This window comes from Nerophis ophidion, linkage group LG05 (genome assembly GCF_033978795.1).
Source record: "Nerophis ophidion isolate RoL-2023_Sa linkage group LG05, RoL_Noph_v1.0, whole genome shotgun sequence".
In the NCBI taxonomy this organism is placed as follows: Eukaryota; Metazoa; Chordata; class Actinopteri; order Syngnathiformes; family Syngnathidae; genus Nerophis; species Nerophis ophidion.
The window spans coordinates 65,225,308-65,241,219 of NC_084615.1; the positions used below are offsets into that span (position 1 = coordinate 65,225,308).

The following is a 15,912-nucleotide window of genomic DNA, read 5'->3' on the forward strand; positions in this document are numbered from 1 at the left end:
AATCACTGTGCCACACTTATCGATGATATTTTTACTAATGATTATGATAACAATATTACAAGAGGTCTACTAATGTCCGATATTAGTGACCAGCTACTAGTTTTCACAATCAATGATGGAAACTTCAGGAAGGAAAACATGGATGACAAAAATACATTTAAAAGATTATGTACAGAGGACAATATGACCGCTTTAAAGAACGATCTTAAAGAACAACCATGGGATAATATGTACAACAAAGCATGATAAAATTAACAAAAAATCTCATATCAAAAATATACAGCTTAATGTGGCAATAAATATTTCTATAATGAATAAAGCAAGGGACAAGCGGTAAAAATGGATGGATGGATGTTTTGGACCACAAATCCCTTTAAATTCTTTATTGCTACCTAGTGTTACCATACCCTTTATTTATTATATCAAAGATATTGAAATGATTGCAAACAGCTAAAATTATGTACAAAGCAAATTCCAACCAACTACCCAAGAATGTATAACAGTTCTCCTAAAAAAAAGATGATAAATATAACCTTGGACGAAAATCTAAGTTTAAACATTTGTTTGCACGTACAACACTTATAATCTTTAGCACATCAACTTAGTTTAAGAGGCTGTTCAAACTACAAGGGTTTACAAAGTATGTAGAAGAATTATGGTAAATGTTTTTTTGTTGTTTTTATATCCAACCATCTATTTTTTACCGCTTATTCCCTTTGGGGTCGTGGGGGGTGCTGGTGCCTATTTCAGCTACAATCGGGCGGAAGGCGGCCACCTCATCATAGTGTTTATATATCTTTTTTTCCAAATAGTTCAAGAATGACCACAACAAATGAGCAATATTTTTGCACTATCATAAAATGTAATAAATCAGAAACTGATGACATAGTGCTGTATTTTACTTCTTTATCTCTTTTTTTTTTCAACCAAAAATGCTTTTCTCTGATTAGGGGGTACTTGAATTAAAAAAATGTTCACAGGGGGTACATCACTAAAAAAAGGTTGAGAACCACTGCGTTATACAGTCTGAGATGGCGACTTGTCCAGGGTGTACACCGCCTTCCGCCCGAATGCAGCTGAGATAGGCTCCAGCACCCCCCGCGTCGCCAAAAAAGGGACGTGGTAGAAAATGGATGCATGGATGAATGGCTGAAAAAAGGGGACGATTAGATAAGCTCTGCTTCTTCCTCCTCCTTTTTGGACTTGTTGTAAAGATAAATGAAAACATGTAAGATATGGAACGTATCATTTTGATTCTGTATACAAATTCAACCAACAATGAATGTTCCCCTCAAAACATTGGAGGGAGTTTTTTTTTTCTTTTATCGATACGGGCAGGTGGGGTGAAAGCCCCCGACAACCCAAGCAGCACAGCTCCATATGTGGCTGTCCAGCTCAGTGTGGCCGTGAAAAGCCCAGGAGAGAAAGGATCTGTCTTAATGCCAGGGGCAAGGGGCCTTGATCTGCTCAGGAGGACTCTCAAGGGCACTCTATGGGGAGAGATGAAGCGTGCACTTACACACACACACACACTCACACTCACACTCACACACATGAATACGGGCTTGTACACACATGCACACCTGATTGCACAGTTGCATCTTGGGTGAGGCAGATCCAGATGGATGGATGTACAGTGATGTATATGACTTAAATATATACCATATAAATAATGTAAATCATTCTAAATAAGTTATGACTATAAAGGGCGGGGCAAGAAGTCTGTGTTTCTGCTGATGCGACTTTTGCCATGACCCAAACCCTCCCTTCTCTGTTGAATCTTGTCCCTTGGGTACGAGGCCAATCAAGGCCTTGGTGACGCATCTGCATCCATCATCTATTACGCACCCATTTTGTCTCATTGTCTCGCTCTCGCACACAATGAATCACAGGTCTGCACAGCGTTGTCCAGTGAATCACATCAAATAAGAACCATGTCTATACCAGCACACACACGCGCATTGTCTTCAGTGCATAATCATCTCGAGTACTTCTTGCTAAGGGCTCTGCTTTGAGTCATTTAATATCTGCAAGCCTGTTAGACGCGACGTACGCTGCTACTTTTCACAAAATAGCCGCCGCCTGTGATTTCAGATCCTTCAGAAAAGAACTCGGGCTCCTGATACACACTTGTTCACTTTAGAATATGGCTTTTTGAACCCTTCCTTATTTTGCAAGTTTGTAACAAACAAAAAAAAAGTTATAAACTATTTTTTTGAGTGAAACAACTAATCAGCAAGATTTACCATCCCTACAGAACAGTGCTCTTTAAAGGCCTACTGAAATGAGATTTTCTTATTTAAACGTGTCATACTTGATCATTTCGTGATATTGCCATATTTTTACTGAAAAGATTTAGTAGAGAACATCGACGATAAAGTTCACAACTTTTGGTCGCTAACAGAAAAGCCCTGCCTTTACCGGAAGTCGCAGACGATGACGTCACCCGTTGATGGCTCCTCACATCCTCACATTGTTTTTAATGGGAGCCTCCAACAAAAATAGCTATTCGGACCGAGAAAACGACAATTTACCCATTAATTTGAGCGAGGATGAAAGATTTGTGTTTGAGGATATTGATAGTGACGGACTAGAAAGAAAGAAAAAAAAAAACGTGATTGCAATGGGACGGATTCAGATGTTTTTAGACACATTTACTAGGATAATTCTGGGAAATCCCTTATCTTTCTATTGTGTTGCTAGTGTTCTTTTAGTGAGTTTAATATTACCTGATAGTCAGAGGTGTGTGTCCACAGGTGTCTTGACACCAGTGTCTGAGGGAAGTCGACGGCAGCTTTATGGACGGCGCAAGCTCAGCTGATCTCCGGTAAGAAGCGACTTTTTACCACAATTTTCTCACCGAAACCTGCTGGTTGACATTTGGTCGGGATCCATATTCGCTTGACCGCTCTGATCCATAGTAAAGTTTCAGCTCCGGGAATTTTAAACACGGAATCACTGTGTGTTTGTGTGGCTAAAGGCTAAAGCTTCCCAACTCCATTTTTCTTCTTTGACTTCTTCAATATTAATTGAACAAATTGCAAAAGATTCAGCAACACAGATGTCCAAAATACTGTGTAATTATGTGGTTAAAGCAGACGACTTTTAGCTGTGTGTGTGTGCAGCGCTCATATTTCCCAACAGTCCGTGACGTCACGCGTACACGTCATCATTACGCGACGTTTTCAAGAAGAAACTCCCGGGAAATTTAAAATTGCAATTTAGTAAACTAAAAAGGCCGTATTGGCATGTGTTGCAATGTTAATAGTTCATCATTGATATAAAAACTATCAGACTGCGTGGTCGGTAGTAGTGGGTTTCAGTAGGCCTTTAATCTGTAGAAACGACTGTTGGCGTGGAAGAAAGATGGACAGAAGAAATACAAGAAAATACTCAATCGCCCTGTCACGGCCCGGGCGCACTTCAGTGCACATTCATCTGTGCGCTGCGCTGGCCGCACCTCCAAGAGTGCACATGCACGCGCCACTCTGACTGCGGCAGGCAGCTGCAATCAATCTGCAATCCACACACCTGCCGCTGATGAGATTCCGTGCCTTCTTAAAGTTAAAGTCAAGTTAAAGTACCAATGATTGTCACACACACACTAGGTGTTGTGAAATGTGTCCTCTGCATGGGTCAAACGCAGAGAATAATTTTGCCACACCTAGTGTGTGTGTGATAATCATTGGTACTTTAACTTTAACTTAAAATAAGACCTACCTACCTGAAGCGACTGTCAGAAAACGACTTGAAGATGGTCTGAAAAATATAATCCATGCAACACGTTGACCAAGGAACCACATGTTAGGTACTGTACACCACAAATACTGTAAATGTTTTAAATGTAGAAAAAAAAAAAACATAATTTGACCCTTTTAATGCGCCTTATAATCTGGTGCACCTTTCATATGAAAAAAGACCTGGATAGATCCGCTCATCGGCGGTGCGTTTTATAATCCAGTGCACCCTATGGTCCAGAAAATACGATAGGTGGAAACATTCTGCTTCAGAGTTGTTTTTCAGCGAAGGGTACAGGAACACTTCCCCTCATTGAGGAGCTGATGAAGAGGGCCTTGTATTGTGTAGGATCTTGGATGATGATCACATGGCCTCAGCCAGAACACTGAATGAGGATTGTGGATTGGTCTTCAAGCAGTACCAAAAAAGCCTACAGCACAGCCAACACAGAAATGGCTCAAGAAGAAGCAAATTAACATCCTAAAGCTGTTCGCGCATGCCTCTGGTCCTTAACTCGATTAAACATCCGAGCTGAAACCTTCAGGGTTTGGAAAATACACTACAGGCCAAAAGTTTGGACACACCTTCTCATTCGATGCGTTTTCTTTATATTCATGACTATTTACATTGTAGATTGTCGTTGAAGGCATCAAAACTATGAATGAACTATGTACTTAACAAAAAGGTAAAATAACTGAAAACATATTTAGGGACCGAATGTCCCTTTGGGACGGAGGACCCTGTTGAATTTCTAATGTTTTAATAATTATTTCTTTATTATTATTTCACTGCTTTGAGCTGTAATTTGACCCCCTTAACATGCTTCAAAACTCACCAAATTTGACACACACACCAGGACTGACGAACTTTGAGATTTAATCAAAAAACCTAACACCAAAACTAAAAATTGCGCTTTAGCGCCCCCTAGGAAGAAAATACAGACAAAACTGCCTTAACTTCCAGTAAGAATGTTGTAGCGACATGAAACAAAAACCTCTATGTAGGTCTCACTTAGGCCTAGATTTCATATACTGACATCCTTCAGCAAAAATCAACAGGAAGTTTGCAATTCCCCCTTCAAAACAAAAGTTTTGTAAAAACACTCACCTTTGCCTCTTTGAGCTGTAATTTGACCCTCTTAACATGCTTCAAAACTCACCAAACAGGACACACACATCGGGACTGGCAAAAACTGCGATCTGATAAAAAAAAACCTAACCCCAAAACTCAAAATTGCGCTCTTGCGCCCCCTAGGAATAAAACACAGACAAAACTGCTCCTAGGAAGAAAACAGACAAAACTGCCTGTAACTTCCAGTAGAAATGTCGGAGAGACATGAAACAAAAATCTCTATGTAGGTCTCAGTTAGACCTACATTTCATATTTCGACAACCCCCAGCAAAAATCAACAGGAAGTTTCCAATTCCCCCTTCAAAACAAAAGTTTTGTAAAAAACGGTCACCTTTTTTCAAACATTATCTCCTCTGAGCGCGTTTGTTGTGTCGGCTTCAAACTACCACACGAAAGAGATTGAACCCTTCTGATTAAAGGTAGTGAAAGAGTTTTATATACTGCTATGGTTTTGATTTTATCAGCCTTCAAAGAACCGCTGTGCTGAAAAACATTTCAAAGATGGCTGCCGTGCGCAGACACAGTGAGGGAGACGTTTTTTTTTTCTTTTTTTCATACCGTCTGCTGCTGGTGTGCACGCACCAACATTCGTGAGGGAGGGGCTATGATCGTCTATACCAAGATGGTTGCCAGGTGCAGTAGCTAAGCAGGTATGTTTTAAAGTTGTTGTTTGCCTGTAAATCGTAAAAACAACCTTCGACATTTTTCAACTAATTGTAAACTTATAGGTGCCGACCATCAGGGCCGAGTTGCGACGAGAGAGTGTGTCGATGTTAAGATATTACGGCGAGTTGGTAAGTCTGCTAATATTACCCATGTATTTTCAATGGGCGGTTAGCATCGGGTTTTAATCCCGTTTCCTCCTATGCTTCTGCTCCGATTGAATTTCTTCGTATGTCGAGTCTTTATTTTGGGTACTTACATATGGTGCCTGACTGTTGTGGCGTTTTAAGGCCATCTGTAAATTTTATGCGCCGAGTTGGTAGGTCTATCTGTTTGCTAATAGTAGCTACTAGCCATACCCATGTATTTTCATTTTAACTTATATCTGTCAGTAGACACGTAATGGAAGATAAAAACTACAACATTTATAATACTAAGTAGTTCTAACTTATATCTGTCAGTAGACACGTTATGGAAGGTAAAAACTACAACATAATACAAAGTAGTGTGTAGTTCTAACTTATATCTGTCAGTAGACAAGTTTCGGAAGATAAAAACTACAACATTTATAATACAAAGTAGTGTATAGTTCTAACTTATATCTGTCAGTAGACACGTAATGGAAGGTAAAAACTACAACATAATACAAAGTAGTGTGTAGTTCTAACTTATATCTGTCAGTAGACAAGTTTCGGAAGATAAAAACTACAACATTTATAATACAAAGTAGTGTATAGATCTAACTTATATCTGTCAGTAGACACGTAATGGAAGGTAACAACTACAATATAATACAATGTAGTGTGTTGTTCTAACTTATATCTGGGAAGCCCAGACTTCCCTCTCCTCAGCCACTTCCATATATAATCAGTCCCATCCATCGCTGCTTGCAGCTTTAATTTATATTCTAGTTTCTTCAAAATAGCCACCCTTTGCTCTGATTACTTTTTTGCACACTCTTGGCATTCTCTCGATGAGTTTCAAGTAGTAGTCACCAGAAATGGTTTTCACTTCACAGCTGTGCTTGAAGCTCATTGAGAGAATGCCAAGAGTGTGCAAAGCAGTAATCAAAGCAAAGGGTGATTATTTGAAGAAACTCGACTATAAAACATGTTTTCAGTTATCTCACTTTTTTATGTTAAGTGCATAACTCCACATGTGTTCATTCATAGTTTTGATGCCTTCAGTGACAATCTACAATGTAAATAGTCATGAAAACAAAGAAAACCCATTGAATGAGGAGAAGGTGTGTTTAAACTTTTGGCCTGTACAATATATGTAAAAAGGAGTGGATCCAAATCCTTCCTGAGATGATTGCAACTAGGAATGTGCAGTTTAATAAGTATGAAAAAGTACGAGTTCACCATTTCCGAATAATGCTTGTTATCCCAATGGCAAACACAGATCACCTCTGTCTGACACTATATTTTATTTTAGTACCTCGGCTGACAAACGGCCAGCAGCTAATTATGCTGTAGCTAATAGAGTTAGGCTAATATTTTTTACCTCTATTACGGTACATAAACTGCATTTCTTAGTATCGTACGTATCGTTATAATGTATTATTATCAATCGAGGACAATGTTAAACAAGTTGCACACCAAGAGCAAGCCATGAGCAGGCATGCTAATAGCTAAGCTAACCGCTAAATTAGCTTTAAAGAAAACCAAGAAAAAAATGTTTACTAGACTTAAAGTCGAACCATAAATTGGTAGAGTCAAACCCAAGAGTAGTGTCAGTATGATCAATACTAAAGTGATTAGGTTGTTATTACAAACCCTGTATCCATATGAGTTGGGAAATTGTGTTAGATGTAAATATAAACGGAATACAATGATTTGCAAATAATTTTCAACCCATATTCAATTGAATGCACTACAAAGACAAGATATTTGATGTTAAAACTCAAACTTTATTTATTTTTTTAAAATAATAATTAACTTAGAATTTCATGGCTGCTACACATGCAAAAGTAGTTGGGAAAGGGCATGTTCACCACTGTGTTACATCACCTTTTGTTTGATCCATGTATCCATTTTCTACCGCTTATTCCCTTTTAGGGTTGCGGGGGGCGCTGGCGCATATCTCAGCTTTTGTTTTAACAACACTCAATAAACGTTTGGGAACTGAGGAAAATAATTGTTGAAGCATTGAAAGTGGAATTCTTTACCATTCTTGTTTTATGTAGAGCTTCAGTCGTTCAACAGTCTGGGGTCTCTGCTGTCGTATTTTACGCTTCATAATCCGCCACACATTTTCGATGGGAGACAGGTCTGGACTGCAGGCGGGCCAGGAAAGTACCAGCACTCTTTTCTTTTCAAGCCACGCTGTCGTAACAAGTGCTGAATGTGGCTTGGCATTGTCTTGCTGAAATAAGCAGGGCTGTCCATGAATAAAATGGCAGCATATGTTGTTCCAAAAACCTGTATGTACCTTTCAACATTAATAGTGCCTTCAAAGATGTGTAAGTTACCCATGCCTTGGGCACTAATGCACCCCCAAACCATCACAGATGCTGGCTTTTGAACTATTCGTTGATAACAGTCTGGATGGTTCGCTTACCCTTTGATCCGGATGACACAATGTCGGATATTTCCAAAAAACAATTTGAAATGTGGACTCGTCAGAGCACAGAACACTTTTCCACTTTGCATTTGTCCATCTTAGATGATCTCGGGCCCAGGGAAGACGGCGGCGTGTCTGGATGTTGTTGATAAATGGCTTTCGCTTTGCATAGTAGAGCTTTAACTTGCACTCACAGATGTAGCGACAAACTGTATTTAGTGACAGTGGTTTTCTGAAGTGTTCCTGAGCCCATGTGGTGATATCCTTTGGAGATTGATGTCGGTTTTTAATACGGTGCCGTCTGAGGGATCGAAGGTCACGGCCATTCAATGTTGGTTTCCGACCATGCCGCTTACGTGGAGTGATTTCTCCAGATTCTCTGAACCTTTTGATGATATCATGGACCATAGATGTTTAAATCCCTGAATTTCTTGCAATTGCTCTTTGAGAAACGTTGTTCTTAAACTGTTTGACTATTTCCTCACACATTTGTGGACAAAGGGGTGTACCTCGCCCCATCCTTTCTTGTGAAAGACTGAGCATTTTTTGGGAAGCTGTTTTTATACCCAATCATGGCACCCACCTGTTCCCGATTAGCTTGCACACCTGTGGGATGTTCCAAATAAGTGTTTGATGAGCATTCCTCAACTTTATCAGTATTTATTGCCACATTTCCCAACTTCTTTGTCACGTGTTGCTGGCATCAAATTATAAAGTTAATGATTCTTTGCAAAAAAAAAAATAATAATGTTTATCAGTTTGAACATCAAATATGTTGTCTTTGTAGCATATTCAACAGAATATGGGTTGAAAATTATTTACAAATCATTGTATTCCGTTTATATTTACATCTATCAACAAGTTCCCAACTAATATGGAAACGGGGTTTGTATTTCCTTAAAATAATTTTTGTTTAATTGCTGTTTACAAACTTATGGAATATCTATCTGGAAAAAGATGGACTTTCAGGGCAAATATAGTTTAATATCTATAATGGTAACTTTTTATCACCTACTTGCACCCTGTGAATGTTTAATTCCTAGTCAGAAAGGGGTTTCGATGAAATGGACCACAAATGAAAAACACGCAGACTTCTTACCGATGAAGTAGGACAGTAAGATGGCCAGCAGGGCGGCAGCAGCAATGGCCGTCACGGCTGCACACTTCCAGCTGCAGTATTTAGACGGCTTCTTTAGCTTGAAGGCTGAGCGGGAAAAGGTGTTTCTGGGTAGCAAACGAGGGGGCGGAGAATACACTGTTCCCGAGGTGAGAGGGTAGCCAGGAGAGGAGCTACTGAAGAGAGGGGTGGTCCCAGACGATGTCTTGAATAAGAAGTGCCTGAAGACAGAAAACAAGACACAAACGATGTTAGCTGTCGATACCAATGTTAAGAAGGATGTTACAAACCTCCTGCTGGCTCTGGGGCCACAACAAACATGAGCATAGTTTTAAAATGCTATATATGTTGTGATACATCTTTTTTTTTTTTGTGATGAAAAAACAACTGTCTTTTACACTGAGATCCAGAAGGTCTGGAGAGAAGGTTCTTTTGCTTTTTACACAGAACCCACCCAGCAGAAGGGGATTATTCCAACAACGACAGTAGACGTGATTTTCCAGATTTATGCCTGACATATGTTTCACGCGTAATTTTAAGTATAACATGTATAGCAGGGGTTACCAACATTTTTGAGACCAAGAGCTACTTCTTGGGTACTGATTAATGCGAAGGGCTAACAGTTTGATACACACTTAAATAAATTGCCAGAAATAGCCAATTTTCTCAATTTACCTTTAATAAATAAATCCATATATATATAAAAAAAATGGGTATTTCTGTCTGTCATTCCGTCGTACATTTTTTTTCCTTTCACGGAAGGTTTTTTGAAGAGAATAAGTTATGAAAAAAAATAACACTTAATTGAACGGTTTAAAACAGGAGAAAACACGAAAAAAATGAAAATTAAATTTTGAAACAGTTTATCTTCAATTTCGACTCTTTAAAATTTTAAATTCAACCAAAAAAAGAAAAAAAAAAGAAAAACTAGCTAATTCGAATCTTTTTGAAAAAATTAAAAAAAGAATTTATGGAACATCATTAGTAATTTTTCCTGATTAAGATTAATTTTATAATTTTGATGACATGTTTTAAATAGGTTAAAATCCAATCTGCACTTTGTTATAATATTATAACAAATTGGACCAAGCTATAATTCCAACAAAGACAAATCATTATTTATTCTAGATTTTCCAGAACAAAAATTTTAAAAGAAATTCAGAAGACTCTGAAATAATATTTAAATTAGATTCGACAGATTTTCTGGATTTGCCAGGATAATTTTTTTTAATTTTAATCATTATAAGTTTGAAGAAATATTTCACAAATATTCTTCGTTGAAAAAACTGAATCTAAAATAAAGAATGACCTTAAAATGTATTTATTATTCTTTACAATAAAAATAAAAAACATACTTGAACATCAAATAAAATTGTCAGGAAAGAAGAGGAAGGAATTTAAAAGGTAAAAAGGTATATGTGTTTAAAAATCCTAAAATTATTTTTAAGGTTGTATTTTTTCTACAAAATTGTCTTTCTGAAAGTTATAAGAAGCAAAGTAAACAAATTAATGAATTTATTTAAACAAGTAAAGAGCAAGTGTTTAAAATATTTTCTTGGGTTTTCAAATCCTATTTGAGTTTTGTCTCTTTTAGAATAAAAAATGTCGAGCAGAGCGAGACCAGCTTGCTAGTAAATAAATACAATTCAAAAAATGGAGGCAGCTTACTGGTAAATGCTGCTATTTGAGCTATTTTTAGAACAGGCCATTGGGCTACTCATCTGGTCCTTACGGGCTACCTGGTACCCGCGGGCACCGTGTTGGTGACCCCTGATGTATAGTAATGAATGATTCTAAAGATAAACAGATCTATGAAACTCTGGCAGTATCAGAGAAAGTTCTATAGAAGTTGTGAATTTGTGAAGTGAATTTATATTTATATTTACATCGCACTTTTCTCTAGTGACTCAAAGCGCTTTACATAGTGAAACCCAATATCTAAGTTACATTTAAACCAGTGTGGGTGGCACTGGGAGCAGGTGGGTGAAGTGCCTTGCCCAAGGACACAACAGCAGTGACTAAGATGGCGAAGGCGGGAATCGAACCTGGAACCCTCAAGTTGCTGGCACGGTCGCTCGACCAACCGAGCTATGACCGCCCCCAAAGTCACCCTTTCACTTTGCCTCACAAAGCTATGGTGTGTTCACAGTACACCCGGACCAAAGTGGGATATTATCAGTGAGACATAAAGACACAAAAAATATGGTCTGGTAAATCAGTGGTCCCCAACCTTTTTGTAGCTGCGGACTGGTCAACGCTTGATAATTTGTCCAGCGGGGGGAAGGAGGGGGGATTTTTTTTTTTTCTTTGTCATGAAAAAGGGAGGTTTTTGTCATGAAAATTGGAGGTTTGTGGGTTGGTGCACTAATTGTAAGTGTATCTTGGGTTTTTTGTTGATTTAATGAAAAATAAATAAAATTAAAATTAACCAAAAAAAAAAAAAATTAATAAAAAATTGTTCTGCGGGCCGGTACCGGGATGGGGACCCCTGTGGTACATGTATGTATGCTATAGTAGTAATAGTAGTAGTTTATTATAAATCACGGGTGTCAAAGTCTTGAATGATCTTTGGCCCCCGGGATGATATTTGATTAGTAGGTTGATTGGCAACACTAAATTGGCCCTAGTGTGTGAATGTTGTCTGTCTATCTGTGTTGGCCCTGCGATAAGGTGGCGACTTGTCCAGGGTGTACCCTGCCTTCCGCCCGATTGTAGCTGAGATAGGCGCCAGCGCCCCCCGCGACCCCAAAAGGGAATAAGCGGTAGAAAATGGATGGATGGATAGATTAAGCCCGCAGGCCACAGCCGCCTGCTGCTGTTTTGCACGCACAAATATTCCGTCAGTGTTGGTGCTAGGAGGTTTTTAAAATGGGGTTGCAGAGACCCCATCAAGTCATAAAAATGGGGTCCCACAGTACATCTTTGGGGTCCCACTTTTTTGTTAGCGTTTTGAAAACAAATGATAAATGTATGCATCATCCTGTTATATCTCACATTCTTTATTGTAATTTGGTAAAAAGTTGTCATAAACGTTACTTAATTCGTTACAAAAAATAAGACAAAAGAACACACATTTTTAGGCATATGTAAATGTATTCAGTTATAAAAATTCACTCACTTTCTTCTTTCCTTCATGGATCTAAACTTTACCGCTGCTGGTATTTTTTTCTCTATTTTTATTGTAATATTTTCAGAATGTGTTTGTCTTATCTTTGGCCAAAGTAAGACGAATAAAACAATCTGAAGTTGTGTCTTTATTTTTTTTGTTTTAATGCTGTGATTTTTATAGTCCTGCCCACGTGTGCACAGATTTTCCTCCATGCAGCCCCTGTGCTAAAATGAGTTTGACGCCCCTGTTATAGACTAAGGCTTATTGAAATATGGTTTCTGCATGGAAAATAGAAAATAAATAAAATAAAAATGACTGCAGCACTGTATGGGCCTAATCTACTTAAGTTTTGTGTGTGTCAAAACACGTGAAAACACGCAAAGCTGATTTACGAAGCTTGAGCTCAGATAACTGTTTTGGAAATGAGCAAAATAGAGAGTGCAATACATTCATCCTATCTGTCTTCATGTACAATGTACAGCATGCAGAATATGTGCAGATTATCAGAAGGCCGACAATACTAGTAGTAGAAGTATAAAAAAGTATATATAATCCTTGAGCATTCGCAATGTGTTGTTACCAAGACTGAAATAATTTGTGACCACTGTTATACATCTATATTCCACTCGTTAGAAATTTACGTGCAAACTGGCGGAGTTACATACACATAGTTGTAAGAAAAGATGAGATCGAGCTGCAAAGACAATGGACAGACAATCTACTTTTGTGTGATAACATTTGAATTGTCAGAAGTGAAAAATATTAAAGATATTTTCAATTCAGAAATATTTGATAATTTATAGCTGCTGGATGACTTAAGAGGCTGATTAATACAAATCCAATTGATTCGTTTTGGTGTCTGGTGGCGTTTTTTTTGATAACTCTCTGACATGAAAGTTCTTGCAACATGCATTTTCATGCCTTCTTGCAGTACGGCGTCTGTATTATAACATGCTTTATCAGTATCATGCTTCAAAAAACTGCACCGCAAAACGTGTTCAATGTTGCCATTAAACTTGACTTTTTTAGTGAAAATACCGTATTTTTCGGACTATATGTCGCAGTTTTTTTTCATAGTTTGGCCGGGGATGCGACTTATACTCAGGAGCGACTTATTTGTGGAATTATTAACACATTACCGTAAAACATCAAATAATATTATTTTGCTCATTCACATAAGAGACTAGATGTATACGATTTCATTGGATTTAGCAATTAGGAGTGACAGATTGTTTGGTAAACGTATAGCATGTTCTATACGTTATAGTTATTTTAAATGACTCTTACCATAATATGTTACGTTAACATACCAGGCACCTTCTCAGTTGGTTATTTATGCCTCATATAACGTACACTAATTCAGCCTGTTGTTCACTATTCTTTATTTATTTTAAATTGCCTTTCAAATGTCTATTCTTGGTGTTGGGTTTTATCAAATAAATTTCCCCCAAAAATGCGAATTATACTCCAGTACGGCTTATATGTTTTTTTCTTTCTTTATTATGCATTTTCGGCAGGTGCGACTTATACTCCGGAGCGACTTATACTCCGAAAAATATGGTATATTATGTATATTATATTTATACAAAATCAGCACACATTATTCTGTCCATTCTTGCTGTCTAGGTTAAAATGTTTAATTCATAATTTTGCTGATCAATTGCAATTAATTCTTATATATTGAGTTTATTAAAATTCTATTTTCCAGTATCAAATGGTTTAGGTCAGTCACAAATTTTTATATTAAATAATGGTGTAAAAAATTATTTTTTTTACAGGCAAATTGATGCACTTTAAGTATTTTCTGTTACATTACAACACTTTATTTTAATTAAGTTATTCTTTTTTGTAAGTTGAGCTAGATTGATTCTGTCAATTTTGTTGTTGTTGTTGTCGTTAATGTTGATAAGGATACAATGTTATGCAGAGGTTTACTACAACAATTGTATTAACAAATGATACTATTTATACTGCGAGCGGGGAGTGGAGTGAGATGGGGCAAATGTTTTCTTCTTCCTATGGGGGGCGAAACAGAACATAATTGAGAAGCACTGCATTGCATCACAACACCGGCGTGCTAAAAATAGTTTCTGTTGATTAGATTGCACTTATAAAGTAAATTTCTCAGAACAACATAACAAAACAGCACAGGTTGGACTGTTCGAAGCATACAATGTCATGAATGCGGAGAAAAATGAGTGTTTCCATGGTGCCAGACAGAAGTACCCACACACCTACATACAAACATTTGGTTGGTTTGCACTTTTTGTACCTTCAATTGCACACAAAGTCTTAGTAGATCGCCTGCAACATGTGCACTAATAGTATCATAACTTTCACACGTTGTTTAGCATGTGTAATTTGGATCTTAGCAGAGCAGGCCCCAAGTGCTAGAGTCTGGGAGCGATAACTTGGATATTTTTAACTTTCAAGCAATGTGTGAAATCATTGGTCTGATGTCTTCCTCCAATGCACCTTCCATGCCACGTACATTTGAAAATGCTCGAACGGATTGTGTTTCTGGTACAGTCTGTTCCAGTCCAAGGTCACATTTCACCCTTCATCTTATGTTTTTTTCTCTTGAATTATTTTGCTTCGCTTCTTTTCACACAATTTAAAGTGCCTTATCCCAGCTTTTGATGGCTGTGAAGGATCTCTCCTGTCCCTCTCTCCTGTGCTCATTGCCCCAGTGGGGTCAAGGCTCCGAAAAAGGATAAAAGCAGAATCTAAACTATCATCCCGTGGCCCATATTGCCCATTATCCTCTGCTATTGCTGCACCTGCTCTCACAGTACACTGTTCTCACGTCATCCTATACCCATTTCCTATGATATTATTTTTCTTTATTCAATATCACCATGAAGCGTCTTACTTCCCTACTTATGCAACCCTCATTCCCTTATGAAATGTTTCAATTTTCTTCCGGGTCTTGCCTTAGAGTTTTCTGACTCTAATTGAGAAGGAAGATTATAGATGTATGAAGAAAATGAAAGACTGCCAGAAAGAAGAAACAGATGCACTCCGTTGCATCTCAAAGTTGTGTATGTGGAGAAGGTGAGGCCCTCAGGTGAATGTGACATTAGAGCAGGTGATGCCATATCAGCCACAAAGGTGACTCATGAGTCGGGATGTATATCATGCTTTTTGTAACGGTTTCTAATTTGGTCGTTCCAGATTAGATTTTGGAATAATGATACAACTGTTGGTATTTTTTTTTATCCAGCTGATTGTCATAACTATGACACCCTGTTATATTCCAAGTGCTGCTGCTACGCATAAAAAAAGACACGGGTAGTATCTGGTAATCAGCCTGAAATAATCACACGTAAGGAAGCAACACCACACCATAGTTTGTAATGCAACAATACTTCCTCCTAGTCACTCAAAGTCACACACGTTAAGAAGAGTTAGTGACAGTCTGGAGGGAACACAACTCACAACCACCGCTACCATCTGTCTACCATCCTCTTGTCATAACGGGGGGGGTCGCAGCTTACTGTGAGGTTTGTTCTCCCGGGATGCAAACGGACTATTCTGGACAAGACTTGCAGCTAGGAACATATTTGTTTTCTCAATTAATCCTACACAT

At 38.0% G+C, this 15,912-nt stretch overlaps 1 protein-coding gene across 13 annotated transcripts in view; it reads right to left on the bottom strand.

Moving 5' to 3' along the window:
- Positions 1–15,912, bottom strand: part of tenm2a (teneurin transmembrane protein 2a) — a 719,932-nt gene that overhangs the window by 153,008 nt on the left and 551,012 nt on the right. For all 13 annotated transcript variants that reach the window (XM_061901815.1, XM_061901814.1, XM_061901813.1 and 10 more), the window contains one exon: positions 9,197–9,435. In XM_061901815.1, coding sequence (XP_061757799.1) covers positions 9,197–9,435 — 239 coding nt within the window. The remainder of the gene's footprint in view (positions 1–9,196; positions 9,436–15,912) is intronic.